Source organism: Platalea leucorodia, assembly GCF_965183815.1.
Source record: "Platalea leucorodia genome assembly, chromosome: 24".
NCBI classification, from domain to species: Eukaryota; Metazoa; Chordata; class Aves; order Pelecaniformes; family Threskiornithidae; genus Platalea; species Platalea leucorodia.
In genome coordinates this window covers 1,080,668-1,096,439 of record NC_138846.1, presented here as the reverse complement: position 1 = coordinate 1,096,439, position 15,772 = coordinate 1,080,668, and the positions used below count along the sequence as shown (strand labels likewise).

General features: G+C 62.3%; 2 protein-coding genes across 2 annotated transcripts; one reads left to right on the top strand and one right to left on the bottom strand.

The window, feature by feature from the left end:
* On the bottom strand, window positions 1–2,030 carry HAPLN2 (hyaluronan and proteoglycan link protein 2; the record flags this gene model as incomplete). Its single annotated transcript, XM_082333017.1, is given in 7 exon segments — window positions 1–284; window positions 422–607; window positions 720–836; window positions 1,070–1,420; window positions 1,649–1,757; window positions 1,760–1,762; window positions 1,983–2,030. Coding segments are annotated over 7 exon segments (1,098 nt in total).
* Window positions 2,031–4,501: 2,471 nt separating this feature from the next.
* Window positions 4,502–9,918, top strand: RHBG (Rh family B glycoprotein; the record flags this gene model as incomplete). The annotated part of the gene is given in 14 exon segments (XM_082333244.1): window positions 4,502–4,676; window positions 6,086–6,272; window positions 6,677–6,827; window positions 6,963–7,110; window positions 7,421–7,587; window positions 7,809–7,946; window positions 8,125–8,258; window positions 8,461–8,582; window positions 9,418–9,492; window positions 9,495–9,541; window positions 9,543–9,596; window positions 9,598–9,618; window positions 9,620–9,833; window positions 9,836–9,918. Coding segments are annotated over 14 exon segments (1,716 nt in total).
* Window positions 9,919–15,772: the final 5,854 nt, after the last annotated feature.

Below are 15,772 nucleotides of genomic sequence, written 5' to 3'. Positions count from 1 at the left end.
CTACTTCTCCACGAAGCAGTAGGTGCCATAGGTCCGCAGCTCCTTGCTGGGAAAGCCGAAACTGCGGACACCGGGGTCCGGCAGCCCCCCGCAGCGCTCGCGGGGGGTGGTGATGGGGTACCGCACGCTGCCATCCGCCAGCCACCCCCCGTCACAGCGATCCAGCTGGGAAAACTTCCAGGCGGAGTAGAGCTGCCCCACTTTGGCGATGGCAGCCCCGTGGTTGCGGCACGCTTGCCCGGCCTCCTTGAAGTTCAGGTGGCCTCGGATGAAGTAGACCTGGCCTGGGGATGGATGGGGACGTGGTGGGCGAGCGGCCACCGTGGATGACCTCCTGGGAACAACCCCAGCCCTGATGCAAAGCCGGGTGGGCATCGGGGTTCGGTGCCACTGTGGGAGGGACGGGGGACCCCAGCACTACCTTGAAGAGCAGAGGTGAAACAGAAAGCATCGAATCGGTCCTTCTGCTTGTCCCTGGCCCCGTAGGTCCGGACACCTGGCAGGAGAAGACGGCCACCGCACGGCTCCCGCGAGTTGATGATGGGGTAGTGGACGGTCCCGTCGAGGATCCAGCCGGCGTTGCACCAGTCCAGACCCTCCGTCCAGGCTGTGGGGCAAGAGGCGGCTCAGCACCAGCACTTCCCTCCTCCCCGCTCCCGCGCCCAGCGAGGCGCATTTTGGGGTGGATGAGGGTTTGGGTTTTTTTTTAGATGCTTTACCTTTGTAGAGCTGCTGGTAGGTGGCGAGGCGGGAGTCCTGCTGCTCGCAGGCTCGCTTGGCTTCGTGGTAGTTGAATTTGTAGCGCCCGTTGCTGGGCTGGTAGGGGAAGACGACACCTGGGGGGACAAGGACAGGGAGGGAGGGTGAAGAAGATGCTTTCCCTGAGGAGGATTTGGCTTAACATCCCTGGGGGATTCAGCACTGAAGGTAAGGCTGGGGCACGGGACATTGCAACAGGGGACATGAGGGGTAGAGGCACCCAGCCACGGACCCCCAGCCCAGGCCAGGGTCCCCTCCCCGCTCTCCCCCACATCCCCAGGGGATGCGGTGGGAGGGAGCCCAGCCTCACCTTCGAGGTGCAGCGTGAGCGAGACGCTCTCATCCTCCAGCCCGTTGACAAGCTGGCAGCGGTAGCGGCCTTCGTCCTCCAGAGCCACATCGGTGATGGTGAGCGAGGCATCGTAGCGGTGGCTGTGCCGCAGGCGCACCCGCGGGCTCAGTGGCCCGTAGTTCTTGTGGTACAGCCCGTTGGTGATGATGATGATGTTCTCCCGGTAGTTGGCCGGCTCCACCTTGCTCCACTTCACCCGGTAGTTGCGGGGCAGGGCGCGCAGGACGCAGGGCAGGGTGGCCGTGGCACCCCGCTGCGTGTGCACCGCGGCGTGGAGGGGCTCCAGCAGGTACTGCAGGCGCGGGGGGGCTGCGGCACACCCGGGCAGCCTCAACCTTGGCTCGTGTGTCGCGTTTCTGTGGCCCACCACCCCTTCAACACCTCCCCCGATGCCCCTTGACCCTCATTGGCATCTCCAGCCTGGTTTCCATCACCCATCCTGGCTCCTTTTCCCCCCTCAGCCCCTGCCCTGGCTGGACCCCCAGCATCACCTCCCTCCTCCAGCACCGAGTCCTCCCCCCGGGCCCTGCTCCCTACCTGGGCTCCCCGTCGGCCGCTGGAAGATGCTTGATGCCGGGAGTGCTGCCAAGAGCCAAAGGGAGCCGAGCAGGAGAAGCCGGTGCATCCTTAGAGCTGGGGGCAGGACGGTGCCTGGGGGGAAGCGCAGGGGTCAGGGACGTACCCCGGCTTTGGTGGGGACCGGTGGACATGGCGGGAGGCATCTGTAGTGCTTGCTGCTGGGGATGCCATGGGGGCAATGGATGGCCCTGCTCCACTGGGGGCTCACGGACAATTTACTGTGCAAAGGGGACGTCCCCTCGCAGGACACCGAGCCAACAGAACGTGCCAACCCTCCTCCTCGGCACCCCACGCCTCTTACCGTCCCCAGCCGCGTCCTTTGAGGAGCCACCGTTCCCATCCAACGCCTCCAGCGCGCGTCCCGCCCCGGCGCCCGCCGCGTCCCGTCTCCGTCACAGCCGCCCCATCGCGGGGCCGAGGGCTCCGGAAAGGCCAAACCTGCGTCGCGGTGCTGCCGGGAAGAGGGGACACGGGGACGCGGCGAGCAGGTGCTCCCAGCCAGCCCCTGCCCTGTCACCGTCCCGGGGCGGGCAGCGTCCCGGCAGCCCTGCGGCCCCGCGGTCCCTTGGCGCCTGCTCCCATGGCGTGCGGGAGTGGCGAGCGCCGGCCGTGCCCTCGCTCCCTGCCCTGTCGCCGTCCCTTCCCGCTTTCTTCTCTTTTTTTTTTTTCCTCCCCAACACCTCCCCGAGGAACGCACGGGGAGGAGGAAGCACAATTTCCCATTGTGAGCATCTTCTCTTTATTGTTCTGCTCGGCAAAACACAGCGCGCCGGGCTAACAAATATCCCTTTATTTACAGGCCACAGCGTCGGGGAATTCAGGGAAAACGCCAGCACCGCACAGGGCTCCGGCAGCCCCTTGGGCCGGCAAAGCCTCCCCTCGGCATCGGCCCCCAGTGCCAGGACGGTGCTCCCTGCTCCCGCGGACATCAGGGCAATGCTTAATTTTATGTCTCCGATGGGGGGATGCTGCTCCCACCCTTCGGGGCTCCCGCAGGTTGTGCAAGGGGGGGTCCCCGCTGCTCTCGCATCCCACCGGCCTTATCCCGCCCTGTGAAAAGGCATCAGAGAGGCTTCCCCATCGTCACCTTGGGGCTGGGACGCTGCCGGGAGCAAAACAAGGCCAGACAATGAGGCTGTGTTCTGGGCTCCCTTATCTTCTCCCTCCCCCTGGGTCCATCTCCAGGGGTGGAGGAAGCTCTTCTCAAAGGAAACACAAGACAAGCAGCGTCTGTCCCCGGCACCAAAGGACACAGTGATCCCGGCTTCGCCGTGGCACGCACGGCACAGAAAACAAACCTCGCCGGAGGGAAGCGGCACCAGGGCGTGCGCTGGTCCCTTGCCCCCAGCCCGCTCCCTGCGGCTCCCAGCCCCTCTTCAAATTTGGCTGCTTGTACAGAGGGGTTAATACACTAACCTGGCCTGTGATGCCCGCAGGCTGGACTGGAAGCCTCCAAGGCTCTCCCAGCTCAAACTGGTCAGTGCTTTGGCTCATTTTAACGAGCAGAAGGTAGCCAGAGCTTTGCCACCCCCATGCAGAGAAAGACTAAACCACAGCATCACTGCACATTCCCCTCTTGCATCTCCCCACGGTTATTTTGTAGGTCCGTGGCTGTTCAGAGAGCATCTGTGATCTCCCTCCATCACTCCCTGCTCCCTCCCGTGCCCACGGCTGCCAAAGCAGAGCCTGACCCCCCAGCAGCGCCCGGCCCCGGGGCAGCGGCTCAGGGCCCCTTGGCCCGAGGGTGCTGTTTCCCAGCTCCACGGTACCATGGACGAGCTGAGTCCTTTCTTGCATTTTTCCCAAGTGAAGGCAATAGCTACACCCCGCGGCTCTCACAAAACCACAGCCCGAAGCAAGACATTTGCCGGAGCCTCCAAAAGTGACTCATTCCCCTTCCCCATCCCGTTGGCGTCAGGGCATGACCCCAGCCCGATGCTGCTTATCTGAGATCATAATTTGGCCCGGCGCTGTGGAAAGGAGTTGCCCGAGTCACTTCCCAAACACAGGCTGTGTTTTACTTCTCGGCTCCTTTTCTCTTCTTCTCCCTTTTTGGGATTTGTACCCGCTCTCGGTGCATTACAAACACCTCTCTGCAAAAGCAGAAGCAGCCAAAGAAAAGCAAAGGAACCCCTCGCGTTCCAGCTCCCCCCCACCTCTCCCGGCGCGGGTTGCTAACAGCAGCTGCTGACTCCGCTCCTCGCCCTTGGTTTTCAAGGCTCAGCTTCTCCTCCTCCCCATGCAGCCCCACAGGTCACCTCGTCACCAAAACCCCCCTGAACCATCATTTTTCCTACTGAGCAGGGAGTTTAAACCTGGCTTTGCTGAGCTTGCAAGAGCCCAGCACCTCTGCAGCGGGTCAGTGCCACCACACTTGCCGCACCACCCTCCATCTCCTCCGTCTGACCCGATCCCCCCAAACCACCACATTTCTCCCGTGCCAAACTTCCAGAAAGGCGGAAACCTCGGGCACCCCCTGGCCACAGCTCGCCCCCCACCCCAAATCCCACCCCGACCCTCCGGCACCCAGCCGAGACCGATGCTGACACCAAAAGCCCCACCCGCTTCCCCGGCACAGCGGCCCAAAATGTGGCACAACCAGGTGCCGAGGCGTGCCAGGGCGGCCAGCCCGGGGTTTCTGCATTGGCAGCGGCGTCCCGCTCCCGGCCGGCTCTTCCGCCCTTGGGAAGCACCGAGGCGAGGGCAGGACCTGGCAGCCGCCCTGGCAGGCGGAGTTTGCAGCCCCAGCGTGTCTCTCACGCGTGTCTCCCCAGTTTCGGGGTCTTTGCCTTGCCCCAGCCACCCGGCAACATGCCAGAGCACACCACCGCCTCAAGGCTCCGGCTCTCCGGGCTGTGCTTCCTCCTCCAAATCCTCACCATCATCTTCTTCGCCGTTTTTGTCCGGTACAGCCCAGAAAGCAGCCCCGGCCGCTGCTCCCAGAACTGCAGCTGGAGAAGCCAGGACTCGGGTTTTCAGCACCCGCGTGAGTACCCCCACCCCAGGTGGGTGCAGGAGCCCCCTGGTCCCCAGGGGCTGCTGGGGGGGGACACGGGATGTCACCGTGCTCGGTCCAGGCTGCAGACCTGTCACACCGCTCAGCTCTGGATCGGGCCCCAGAGTAAAACAGAGGAGGGGGAACATCAAGCCGCAGGGTCAGGGTACCAGTGCATCCCACCAAGGAGGGGTCAGTGGGTGGAAAGCAGATGTGCTGCAAGGATTTCCCACGTGCTTGGACAAAGCCAGGCCCAAAACAGGGATATCTGGGTCTAGGACACATGTTTCAGCAGCTGGAGCGGAGAGGGGATCAGTCGGTGCAGTGATAAATCTGGGATCGTCCTCCCGGTCCCAGGCGCGGAGCACAGCAGCTGCTCCTGGCACCTTGGGGTCGGTGAAGCTTCCCCCCGACCCACCGGGTTTTGCAGTGCCAAGAGACTTGCCCTGAGCCTCTTTCATGGAGGATTTGGCTCCCTCGGTGCTGCCACAGCGTCCGACGCAGGGCTGAGGGCGCACCCCGCCGGGACCATCCTCCTGCACGCCGGGCATTGCTGCAAAACTCATCCCGGGCCGGGGGATGAGGGACTGAGCCTGGCTTTTCCGAGGCAAGGGCAAGGCAGGCGATGGGAAAGGAGCGTCCGGAGCGCCCTGGCCGAGGGAGGGGAGCTGAGCCCAGCCGAGCCGCAGGGAGCAGGCAGGTTCTCCCAGTTTCGCCTGCCCACATAACCCCACCCAGCGCAGGCAGTGACTCACAGCTCCGGCGCACAGGGAAGGACGGGACACAGCTCTTGGCACGGCCGAGGGGTGCAAAGGGCGTTTAGCCCAAGCGAGAATCAAGTCCCCCCCCCTCTGGTTTGCCACTAAACTGGTGCCATTTTTCTGTTCACCCTTCTGGTCCTCTTGTCCCACGAAGCGGGACGTGATGTTTTCGGGGGCAGCAGAGAGGTCCCGGGGGGTGGCTGACACCTCAGACCCACCTTCGCGCTGGTGTAACGGGTGCAGGTGACTCTCGGCCACCCCAAGAGGTTTCGGGGCTGCAGGGTGAACCACGTGCATGTACCGAGGTATCTGCACAGGGCGGTTGCAAACGGGGTGGCCAGGAGCCACCGCAAAGGGCAGCAGGGGCCACGTCAGGCGGGGACGGCGTTACTTGCCGCTAGCACAAGCGGCAACCACTCATGCTCTCTGCTGGAGATCTCCAGGGGAGATCCAAGGCCAGATCCACCACGGTTCCGGAGACACGCAGGTGGAGCAAGGCTGATTTATAGCGGCCGAAGCCTTCAGCTCCCCAAAACCTGTTAGAGCAGGGGTGTCTGAGCCCCCTCGGGGGGACAGCAGGCAGGAGGGCGGCTGCCTGCCCTCAACACCTCTAGACCCATCCTGCCTCTCCTCCGCCAGGTTTCCGGGATGTCCACCTTCAAGCTCTCCTCGGCTTCGGGCTCCTGGTGGCCTTCCTCGGCCGCTACGGGCCAGGCAGCGTGGCCATCAGCATCCTCGTCGTGGCCTTCGCCATCCAGTGGGCCGTACTGATCCAGGGGTTTTTATACTTCTTCCTGAATGGCAAAATTTACGTGGGAGCTCAGAGGTAAGGCAGGAGGGAGCTGCTGCTGCCCAGCCGCCATCGTCCCAGGTCCAGCCCTGGCACACTGGCTCCCTCCTCTGTAAAACTCACCGCTCTGCTTTGGAGGAGGAGGATTATGAGGACAAGTAGGACCAGGCTTCTGGGTTATTTGAGTACCACACTAGTAAGGGCCACGTAAGTACTGCCAACGTTACAGCCAGGCATTTAGGGGGTGCACAGTGGCCCCCGCCTGCCTCAAGCCCAGCCGTCCCTTTGTCACCAGCATCGCAAGGCTCGGGCCGCCCGTTCAGCTTGCAGGAGCGATGGGACGCAGAGTCCGGGCTGCAGGCTCAGCTCCCGTCCCCCTCAACCCTGCTCGCCTCCCGGCAGCGCCGGGTCCAGCCCCACGCCTTCCCTCTCCTTCCCAGCATGGTCGGTGCCGACTTCTGCGCCGCAGCCGTTCTGATCTCCACCGGAGCTGTTCTGGGCAGGGTAAACCCCATCCAGATGCTGCTGCTGACCCTGCTGGGAGTCACCCTCTTCGCTCTCAACGAATACATCCTGCTCAGTCTCATGGGGGTGAGTCACCGATCGGGGGTCCCATCAGAAAGGGGGTGACCATGGGTTTAGGCTCCTCATGTCAAGACCTGCCTCGTCCGTAGAGACAAATCCCATATCCCCCCTTCCTGCAGGGTGTTTTTCTGTACTCACCAGGTAAGCGACAGTGGGGGCTCCTTGACCGTCTACACCTTTGGTGCTTATTTCGGCTTGATGGTTTCACGGATCTTGCACCAGCCCCATACGGACAAGAGGAAAGAGCAGCAGGACACAGGGCACCAGCCAGATGTCTTTGCTGTGGTTGGTACGGAGCTTGAATCCTACAACACTGGAGTCATAGACATGGTGGTGGAAGGACCATCACCAACGTTAGGACAGCGTGGCTGTGGCTTTGACCAGCAGAGTCCTGCAAACCATCAAGGACAGAGGTCCTCCACCTCCCTGGGGACCTGGCCTAGGGCTGCACCACCCTCTCCAGGAAAAAGCTTTTCCTCCTGTCCATCCTGAACCTCCCACGCTGCAAGCTGCGGCCACTTGCATCTCTTGGTACTAGCAAGAAGTTTCTTTCCCATGAGCGATCAACCCCAACATCAAAACCTACCTGTTCCCCACAGGAACCCTCTACCTGTGGATCTTCTGGCCCAGCTTCACCTCGGCCACCACGGTCCGTGACAACGCCGAGCCCTGGGCAGTGCTCAACACCTACTTCTCACTGGCAGCGAGCACCCTGGCCACCTTCGTCCTCTCGCCTGTCCTCTACGAGGAGAGCACCCTGCGGATGGTAGGTCCTCTCCTGGGACAAACCCAAGTCTCATGCGCTGCCCAAACCCCATCCTAGAGGGATGGCAAGCATGAATACACCCAGGGCAAAGGAGAACGCCCGTTAGGCTTTCTTAGGTTCGTTAAGACCCAGTTTGATCCCCAAGGAAGCCCAAATCCCCCCAGCTCCGTGCTGATGTCCTCCACGGAGCCTATTCCCCCAACCATGTCCTGCTCCATCAGGTTCAGATCCAGGATGCCACCTTGGCCAGCGCGGCCATGATGGGTATGGCTGGGGAGATGCTGGTCACCCCCTTCGGGGCCCTCATCGCGGGGTTTCTGGCCGGCCTGATCCCCCCGCTTGGCTTCAGATTCCTCACGGTGAGTCGCCTCGGGACAACCGAGGACACCAGTCCCAGGTCAGGGGAACTCCCTGCTTTGGGGGAGGCTGCGCTGCCAACCTGCAGCTCCCAAACCTGCAAACACCGAGCCGCAGCGCAGCCTCCCTGGGCAAGCACCCCCCGTCCAAACCCTGGCTCTTCCTTAACGCTCTCCCCAGCCCATCCTGTGCTCCAGGCTGAAAACCCAGGACACGTGTGGGGTTCACAACGTCCACGGGCTGCCGGGGATCCTGGGCGCCTTGCTGGGGACGCTGCTGGCAGCGCTGGCCACTGCAGATGCTTACGGTGGCAGGTGAGAAGAGCCAGAATCCAGGGTGCCGGTGACTCCACGCACCAAGCTGTGGCCACCACAACCCCTGAAATCAAGGATGCTCCGTGCACCCTCTATTACGGCACCCCTGATAACACATCACCCAGAGCCGTGAGTGGACCCCCCCATTTCCTTGCCTGGGAGAACGAGCTCCCCAAAAACCCATCCCTGCTCTGGCTTGCAGGCTGGAGCTGGTGTTCCCGCTGGTGGCCCAGGGCAGCCGGACGGCCACTGACCAGGCGCTCTGCCAGCTCTGCGCCTTGCCCATCACCCTGCTGCTCGCCACGCTCGGGGGCTGCCTGACGGGTGAGTTTTGCCTCGGGCGGGACGGGACGGAGGGTGCGAGGGGCAGGGAAATGGATGGGTTTTGGGGAGCAGCCCCAAAGCGGACCCTCCCCATCAGCCGGGGTGGGCAGAGCCCGGCAGTGCTCGGCGCTGCGCAAACCCCCCCGGGGTCGGGGCTGCCCCCGGGGCCGGGGCCGGAGCTGGGGCTGCCCCCGGGGTCAGGGCTGCCCCCGGGGGCCGGGGCCGGAGCTGGGGCTGCCCCCGGGGGTCGGGGCTGCCCCCGGGGGCCGGGGCCGGAGCTGGGGCTGCCCCCGGGGTCGGGGCCGGAGCTGGGGCTGCCCCCGGGGGTCGGGGCTGCCCCCGGGGGCCGGGGCCGGAGCTGGGGCTGCCCCCGGGGTCGGGGCTGCCCCCGGGGGCCGGGGCCGCCCCCGGGACCGGGGCTCCGTGCAGCCCAGCCCAGCGCTGCCGCTAGATGTCAGGGGAAGCCCGGCGAGAGGAGCCGGGCTGGGCCGGTCGCCCCGCTCTCAGACGCCCTCGCCCGGTTTTTTGGCATCCTCAGGAGCCATCCTGAAAATGAAGGGGCTGAGGTCTCCCCCGGACCCGCAGTACCTGGAAAACAGAGTCCTCTGGGAGGTAAAGCTGGGGGTTTGCTGGTAAAAAAAGGGGTTTATGGGGCTCAGGCAGCAGCAGGGAGTGGATGCTGCTTCCCTGGCTGCCGATACCCCGCCTCCTCCCGCTGCAGCATTTGGGGTGGGAGACAGCTTCATTAAAGCCCCCCATGTCCCCCCCATCCAGTCCTGATTTGCCCCGAGCAGGGCCCAATTCTGCCCCTCTCCGTGTCTCCACGTTTGTGCAGGTGGCCGAGGAAGGATGCAACCGCAGGGCGAGCAGAAAGGAGCTGAGCACCAGCACCTTGGTCTAACGACCCCGACATCCCAGTGAGGTCCTGCACCACCAGGCTCAACCCTTTGCCAGCATCACCCAGTGCCGGGCAGCTTCTGGCAGCCTGAATTTCCCAGTAGCCTGCTCTGGAGACAGCCGGGCTTGTCCCCGTGTGGGAGCCAGCGCCTGGTCCCAAAGGTTTTGGGAGCAGCCGGGTGTCCGCGGGCTTTTGCGGGGTGAAGAGATGCTGCAGTGGTACGGGTGCTTGCTGTGGGAGCGACCCGGCCAGCTCCAGGGACACCTCGGGGTGCCCAGACTTGGCTCAGCTGCTTCCCCTCTCTGCTCTGTGCCTCAGTTTCCCCATCTACTGCTCTCCGAAGAGGAGACAAGGGGGGCTGTGTCAAGGAAGGGGCGTACCAGGCTCCACAGAAAGCAGCAAAGACTTTCTACGGACGCTTTTGCACACAACTATTAAAACACATAGGTCTTTTGTAGCTTCAGGATTTGCCAGTGAATTCACGCAGCACCTGCCCAGCTTTTTTCTTCAGGTTTCTTTCCAGGCGGGAAAGCAAAGCCCCCAGCCCCCCCCTTCGCCCTAAAGGCTGCTGCCCATGCAGTGGGGTTCATGGGTTACCCCATCCCCATCGTCGTCCCCCTGCCGAGGGGGGTACCCTCCTGGGGCCTTGGCCACCAGAGCGTGCGACAGCCCAGAGCACCTGGGGGCAAGACCAGGGTGACACTGGGGTCCCCCGCCTTCCCCTTGCACTGGGGACTGGGGCCAAGAAAAAGCCCCCCTCCTCAAAACAGGAACGCGCCCCCCAGCTCTCAGCCCCGTCGGGAGAGGGATGCTCCCCTGGCCGTTGCAGCCCCCAGGTCCCCCGGCTTTCCGGGACCCCCGGCAGCACCCAGCACCCCGTCTCCACATGCTCCCTGCAGAGAGGCTCTCACCCTGCCTGCCTGCCCCAGGCGCAGGCAGGTGCCCCCAAACCTCCTGCCCAGGAGCAGGTTTGAGCACCTTGGGAACGTGGCAGCTCAAGCAAAGCCACGGGGGGGTCCCGCAGCACCTGGAGCAAGGGCAGAGCCCCAAAGGGCTCCCCGAGGGGCGACGGTGGCCGTGCCGGGGGTCCCCGCTGGCGGGAGGCCTGGGGGCACCCACCTCCACGAGCCCGGGGCGGCTGCCAGATGCTTTCACACCTCCAGTGCCAGACTCCGGCGCTCGCCATGTGGGGTTCCCGCGGGCGCAGATGTCCCCAGCTGCCGGCCCTGGCCCCTGGGGAGGGGGCCACAGCCCCATCCCACGCAGGGGGGACAGGGGGTTCGGGGCCAGCGCAGCGAGGTTTGGGGTAAGCAGTTTGCTACCCAAAGCGGCCACATTCAGGGCCATCTTGTTTTAATACCTGCTGCTGTTGATACACACAGGGTTTTTTAAATTATTGCATCAAAGATGCAAAAAAATGAATAAAAATCATTTGGTTGCAGGCTGACGATAAAGCATCACTTTTAAACAGGGATCTTTATCCTTTCTAAAAGGAATTAAATCAAATTAGAGAAAATGTGGAGTCTGAAGCATTGCTCCACAGCAGAAATTCAAAACTTCGCACTTTGATGTAAGTCAAACCATCGCTTTAACTTTTCCAGTTTCAGTTGTTCGTTACAGAAAACCTGGTGAAATCAACACATTTGCTAAATGCTTCGGTGCCGCTGAATTTCCGCGACAAAACACAGGGCAGCGGGCCACGGGGCTCCGCTCCTGCTGCCACCGCGGGCCCTGGGCGGGTTTCTGCTGCAGAGACCCCAGCCCCACTCCGGGCTCGGGTCGCAGGGGAGGACGCGTCCCACGTGCCCACGTCCCCGTGCCACGCACCGCTCCCCGGTGCCACGTCGCGGAGGAGGGATGCAAGAGGGCGAAGCGGCACGAAGACCGGTGCGCCAGCAATGGGGTGCCCACCCCCTCCCCACCTCACCTCCTTCCCAGCCTTCTCCTCCTCTTTCCCAGGCAGCCCCTTTCCCCTTTTTGATCTCCTCGCAGCACGTTTCAAAAGCAACCCACTGCGACGGGAAGAAAAGCCCCTCCAGTGAGATCATTGCAAGACCCCCAGACGTAGGGGTCGGGTGTGAAATGGACCTCCCTCCTCCTCCCCTTGCCCGGCCCCCCGGCCCCTCTGAAAGGCTGTTATGTTTTGTAATCGGATTAGGGGAGCCCTGCGCCCTCCCCGCTCCCATTTACCAGTGCAACCAGCTTGCGCGCCGCCACTCTCCCCGCAGATTGTTTAAGCGAGCCGGGCGCGAGCGGAGAGCTCGCCCGTGCAGCGGCGAGGGTAGGTGCGGACTGCGAGAGCCTGAAAGGTTTAGTCAGCGAACAAATTGCTTCTCTGTAGGGGCCGTTTTCTTCCCAAGTTGAACATAATGATGGCAGTTTGGTGAACAGATGGTGCGGCTAAGCAGATAATCCCGCCGGCCCCGCTAGCTCCGGGAGAGGCAGCGCCGGCTCTGCCCGCAGCTCCGAGGGCCCGTCCCGGGACAGACGGGTCACAGCGGCGGCTGGGTGGTGATCGCACCCCGGCGGGGCACGAGGAGCTTGGGCGAGCACCCCACCTTCACACCTCTTCTGTTTCGAGGGTGGTTTGGGTGCCAGACGCCGCTCGTGCCTCAGTTTCCCCAGCCCTGTGGGGAGCGCTCTGCTCCGTCACTTTGCAAAGCAGGGCTCACCCTCAGATCGCAGCCTGACGCGGGGAGACGTACCGCGAGACAGCACCGCTTTCCCTGCACAGGAGCAAAGGACAGCTGAGAAAAGCTCGTTTTATTCTCATTTTCCTATTTTGCCTCTCTCCCCAATAATATTCAAGGTGTGGAAAGAGCTGGAGAAGAAATTCTGCCAGCTCGCAGGGGTTGGGTGCACTGTATACATGTGTCAGGCTCAGGGATGCTGGGACCTGCCTGCTAAATAAGTCTTTATTTAAAATATATCAGCAGGAAAAGCTCAAGGCCTCACCAACACGACGCAGGCAGGGGAGGGCACGGACACATCCGCGCGGAGCAAGCCCTGCCCGTGCCACGCTGGCACCGGGGACCCCTTCCCCACGCCGCGGGGCTCTCGCAGCCTGCAGGACACGCTCCAGACGCACCACACCGCATCCCTGCTTCCAAGGGGGGGTGTCATTTAATTCATGTTTCCCCCCCGCTGCCAGCCTCGTCCCCTGAGAGCCCCGGCTCTGACAGCTCCCTTGCCCTCTCCCGCGGCAGCCCAGCTGCCAAGAGACCTGCCTAAATCACCTCTTGCTAATGCAGGAGCTCAATCAGCTGCTCAAAGGGTGTTTTACAAGGAAAAGCAATAACAACATCTATCTGTTACAGCTGGGGAAACTAAGGCACACAAAGAGGTGCCTGAGAGTCCATTGGAATTAGAGGCAGGACAAAGGCTGGGCTCCCGGCGCTCCCGGCGTACGTGTCCTTACACATCCGCAGCCCCCGGCGCCTCCCCACCCCCAGGAACAGCTGATGCCATGTGCTGTTTGATAGAAAGCCAGCTAATCATCTTTCCCACCTTCGTTAGAGTGTGAATCATTATCCGAGCGACACCTGTAAAGCTCCTTGTCAGACGAGGCTGGTGCACGCGTCTAATAATGGGCACCATATGGGAGAGGGAAGGCTCAGGAGAGGAGCAGGGGCCCGACCATCCCCGCGCCGAACAAAGAGCAGCGCCCGACGGCTTCCCACGGCGGCACAGCATCGCCAGCGTTGGGCCATTTGAGAGACCAGCAGCGCTGTGCCACGGCAAGGGAAGAGCCCAGGCAGCGCCGGCGGTGGAGGAAGAGCCCCTGCTCCTGGCACCGAACATCTCGATAACTCCCCAAGCAGCCCCGGCCCTTTGGAAAAGGACCTGACAACAGCAAACCACAGCTTGAACGCGCAGGGTAAAGGCAGGAGAGCCATCGAGCGCTGCTCCCCGCAGCGTGCCCAAAGCCTCGGTGCCCCGAATCCACCGAGGCACGTCCCACCGTGCCTCGGAGCACCCGCTCGCCGCCGGCCGGGCAGAGGCCACCCGCGGGTGCGGATAAAGCCTCCCAGGACCTGCGGGTTATACGGTGATAACGCAGTGTGAATTAGAGACGGGTTCCTGCATTGAGGCTGATCCAGAGCCCCCCAGACTCCCTCCCTGACCCCAAACTTGGGGGGCAGAGCTCAGCCCCTCTGCCAAGCCACCCCCCAACGAAAGCCCCCACCGCCTTCAACCCTCTGCAATTACGAAGCTCCGTTTTCAGGCCCCCATTCATCGCCGGCAGCGTAATGAGCCTCCGGGCACCGTCGGTGGGGGCAAAGCAATTAAAATCGCTGGCACGGTGGCCGCGTGGGTGGCTCTGTTGTTCACGGCTGCCGGCGCCCGTTTCGGGGCGAGCGGGCAACGCCAGGCCAGGCAGCGCCTCAAAGCTCCGCGTCTCCCCGCAGGCGAACAATCGGCTCGTTCTTCGCCGGGTTAAAAGAATAATAAAATAAAATAGAGAGGGAATAAAGGCCCCAGTAAAACTGGGAGTCAAGTTTATTTACAAACTGAATATGAAGTGAAGGGCCTGGAACAAAGGTGTTATGTAAGGGACAGTCACTAAGGGGCTCTTTACCCACGCTAATTGCCACTTGCTCCGCGATATCCATTTATCTTGCAGCTGAAACAGCCTCCTCGGGCTCGCAGGTTCAAGCACTGCTTGTTTGCAACGCTGCCCGGCACAATTAGCACGCAGGAGCAGCGGTCGATGCAGTCCCACCACCCAAATCCACTGGGAAACCTCGCACCTCCCCAAAAAGCGGGATCGCGCCTGGCGCGGGTGGATGTGCCGGCGGGCACGCAGCTTGGTAGGGAGAGATGCTGCCCTGCGTGGGGCTTCGGTGTCGGTTGTGTGATGGGGAGGGACAACAGGGCTTGGTTCTGCTGGAGAAGACCTCCAGGTCCCTGCATCAACCCTAGCCGAGTGGTGACGAGCAGCAAACCATCATGGGATGCTTGCGGGAGCGGCTGCAAGAGCAATAGCTAACGGCTAACGAGATCCGGAGAGGACGAATGAACCTGCTGCTCGCGGTGATGTTTGAGTCCTCTGGCTGGAAACTGCCCTCAGACGCAAAAGACGGAAGGGCAGGGAGTAATAATAAAAACAACAAGATGGGGAGAAGCAGCTGCCATGATCGCTGCTGTGCCCTGCAGCGCATGGCCTTTCTGCTCCCGTCCCCGCTCTCGGCACGTCCAGGGGCGCGACGACCACGGAGGGACCGTTAGCTCTGCTCCGGCCGAACCGGTGGGAGAGGGAGGAAGAGGAGGCGGCAGCAGCATCCCCGGGAGCCGAGAGGTCAATTTTATTGACAAACTGCCTCTTGAATGGAGCGTGGGGAACAATGCCGGCCCTCAGCCCGGGTCAATCGGGACTGTGTAAAGCGAGGGGCCGGCACCAGCGGCCCCGGGGAAGCCCTCCAGGCGAGTGGCCTTTACCACCGTGTTTGCATAACCCCTGACCCCTTCTTTTGGGGTTTAATTGAAATCCCAGCTTGGTGACAAATTGGCATGACCAGCGGGCCGGAGGGTGGGAGGGCGAGCATGGAAGTGATGCCGGGAAGCCCTCTCCCTGCTCCGGCAGGGACCGACCCGCTGCCCCTTCCCATCCTGGCACGGGCCACCTGCAAAGCGGTTTACACCTGAGTCGAGTGTTTTAATCACAGCCTGCTCCTTCCTCTCCTCCCATGTTACTGCCCAAATGCTGCCACGATGGGCTTTGTCCGGCTCCGCAGGCAGCTCTGGCTCAATGCAGGCAGGAGCAGGCAGGCACTGCCTGCAGATGTGCGACGCTCCTTCAGAAAAGCCCGTTTGGGCTGAAGTCTCCTTGGACTGAGATGCCATGATGCCTCCTTAACCACAGAGCTCGTTAGCCCCGGGCAGAGGCATTTGCAGTTTGCACCCTGGCAAACCCCCACCACGCAGACCTGTCCAAAAGGAAGGGTCACAGCCCTTCGCCAGTCTTTTGTCTTTAAGTAAAAACTGCTTTTTGGAGCCACTAGTAGAAATGAGCTTCTGAAAAACAAATTTAACTAAAGCCCCAAAGCAGTTCCCACAGACCGGGGATCAAAAACTGACATTGAGCCAAATGGGGCTGAAGTTGTCCCATTTCAGAAGTTCCTGGGAGAGGGGCGAGAAACGACAGGCGCACCCTTGTGATCGCAGAGATCTCATTTTCTGTGGAAACCAGGCTAAAAAACAAAGAGAAAAAGCCCCAAATCAGCCGCCTCAGAATCCCCATCCCTTTTACAGAGCATTAGCAGCATCCCAGCCGCTCCACGCGGTACGTCAG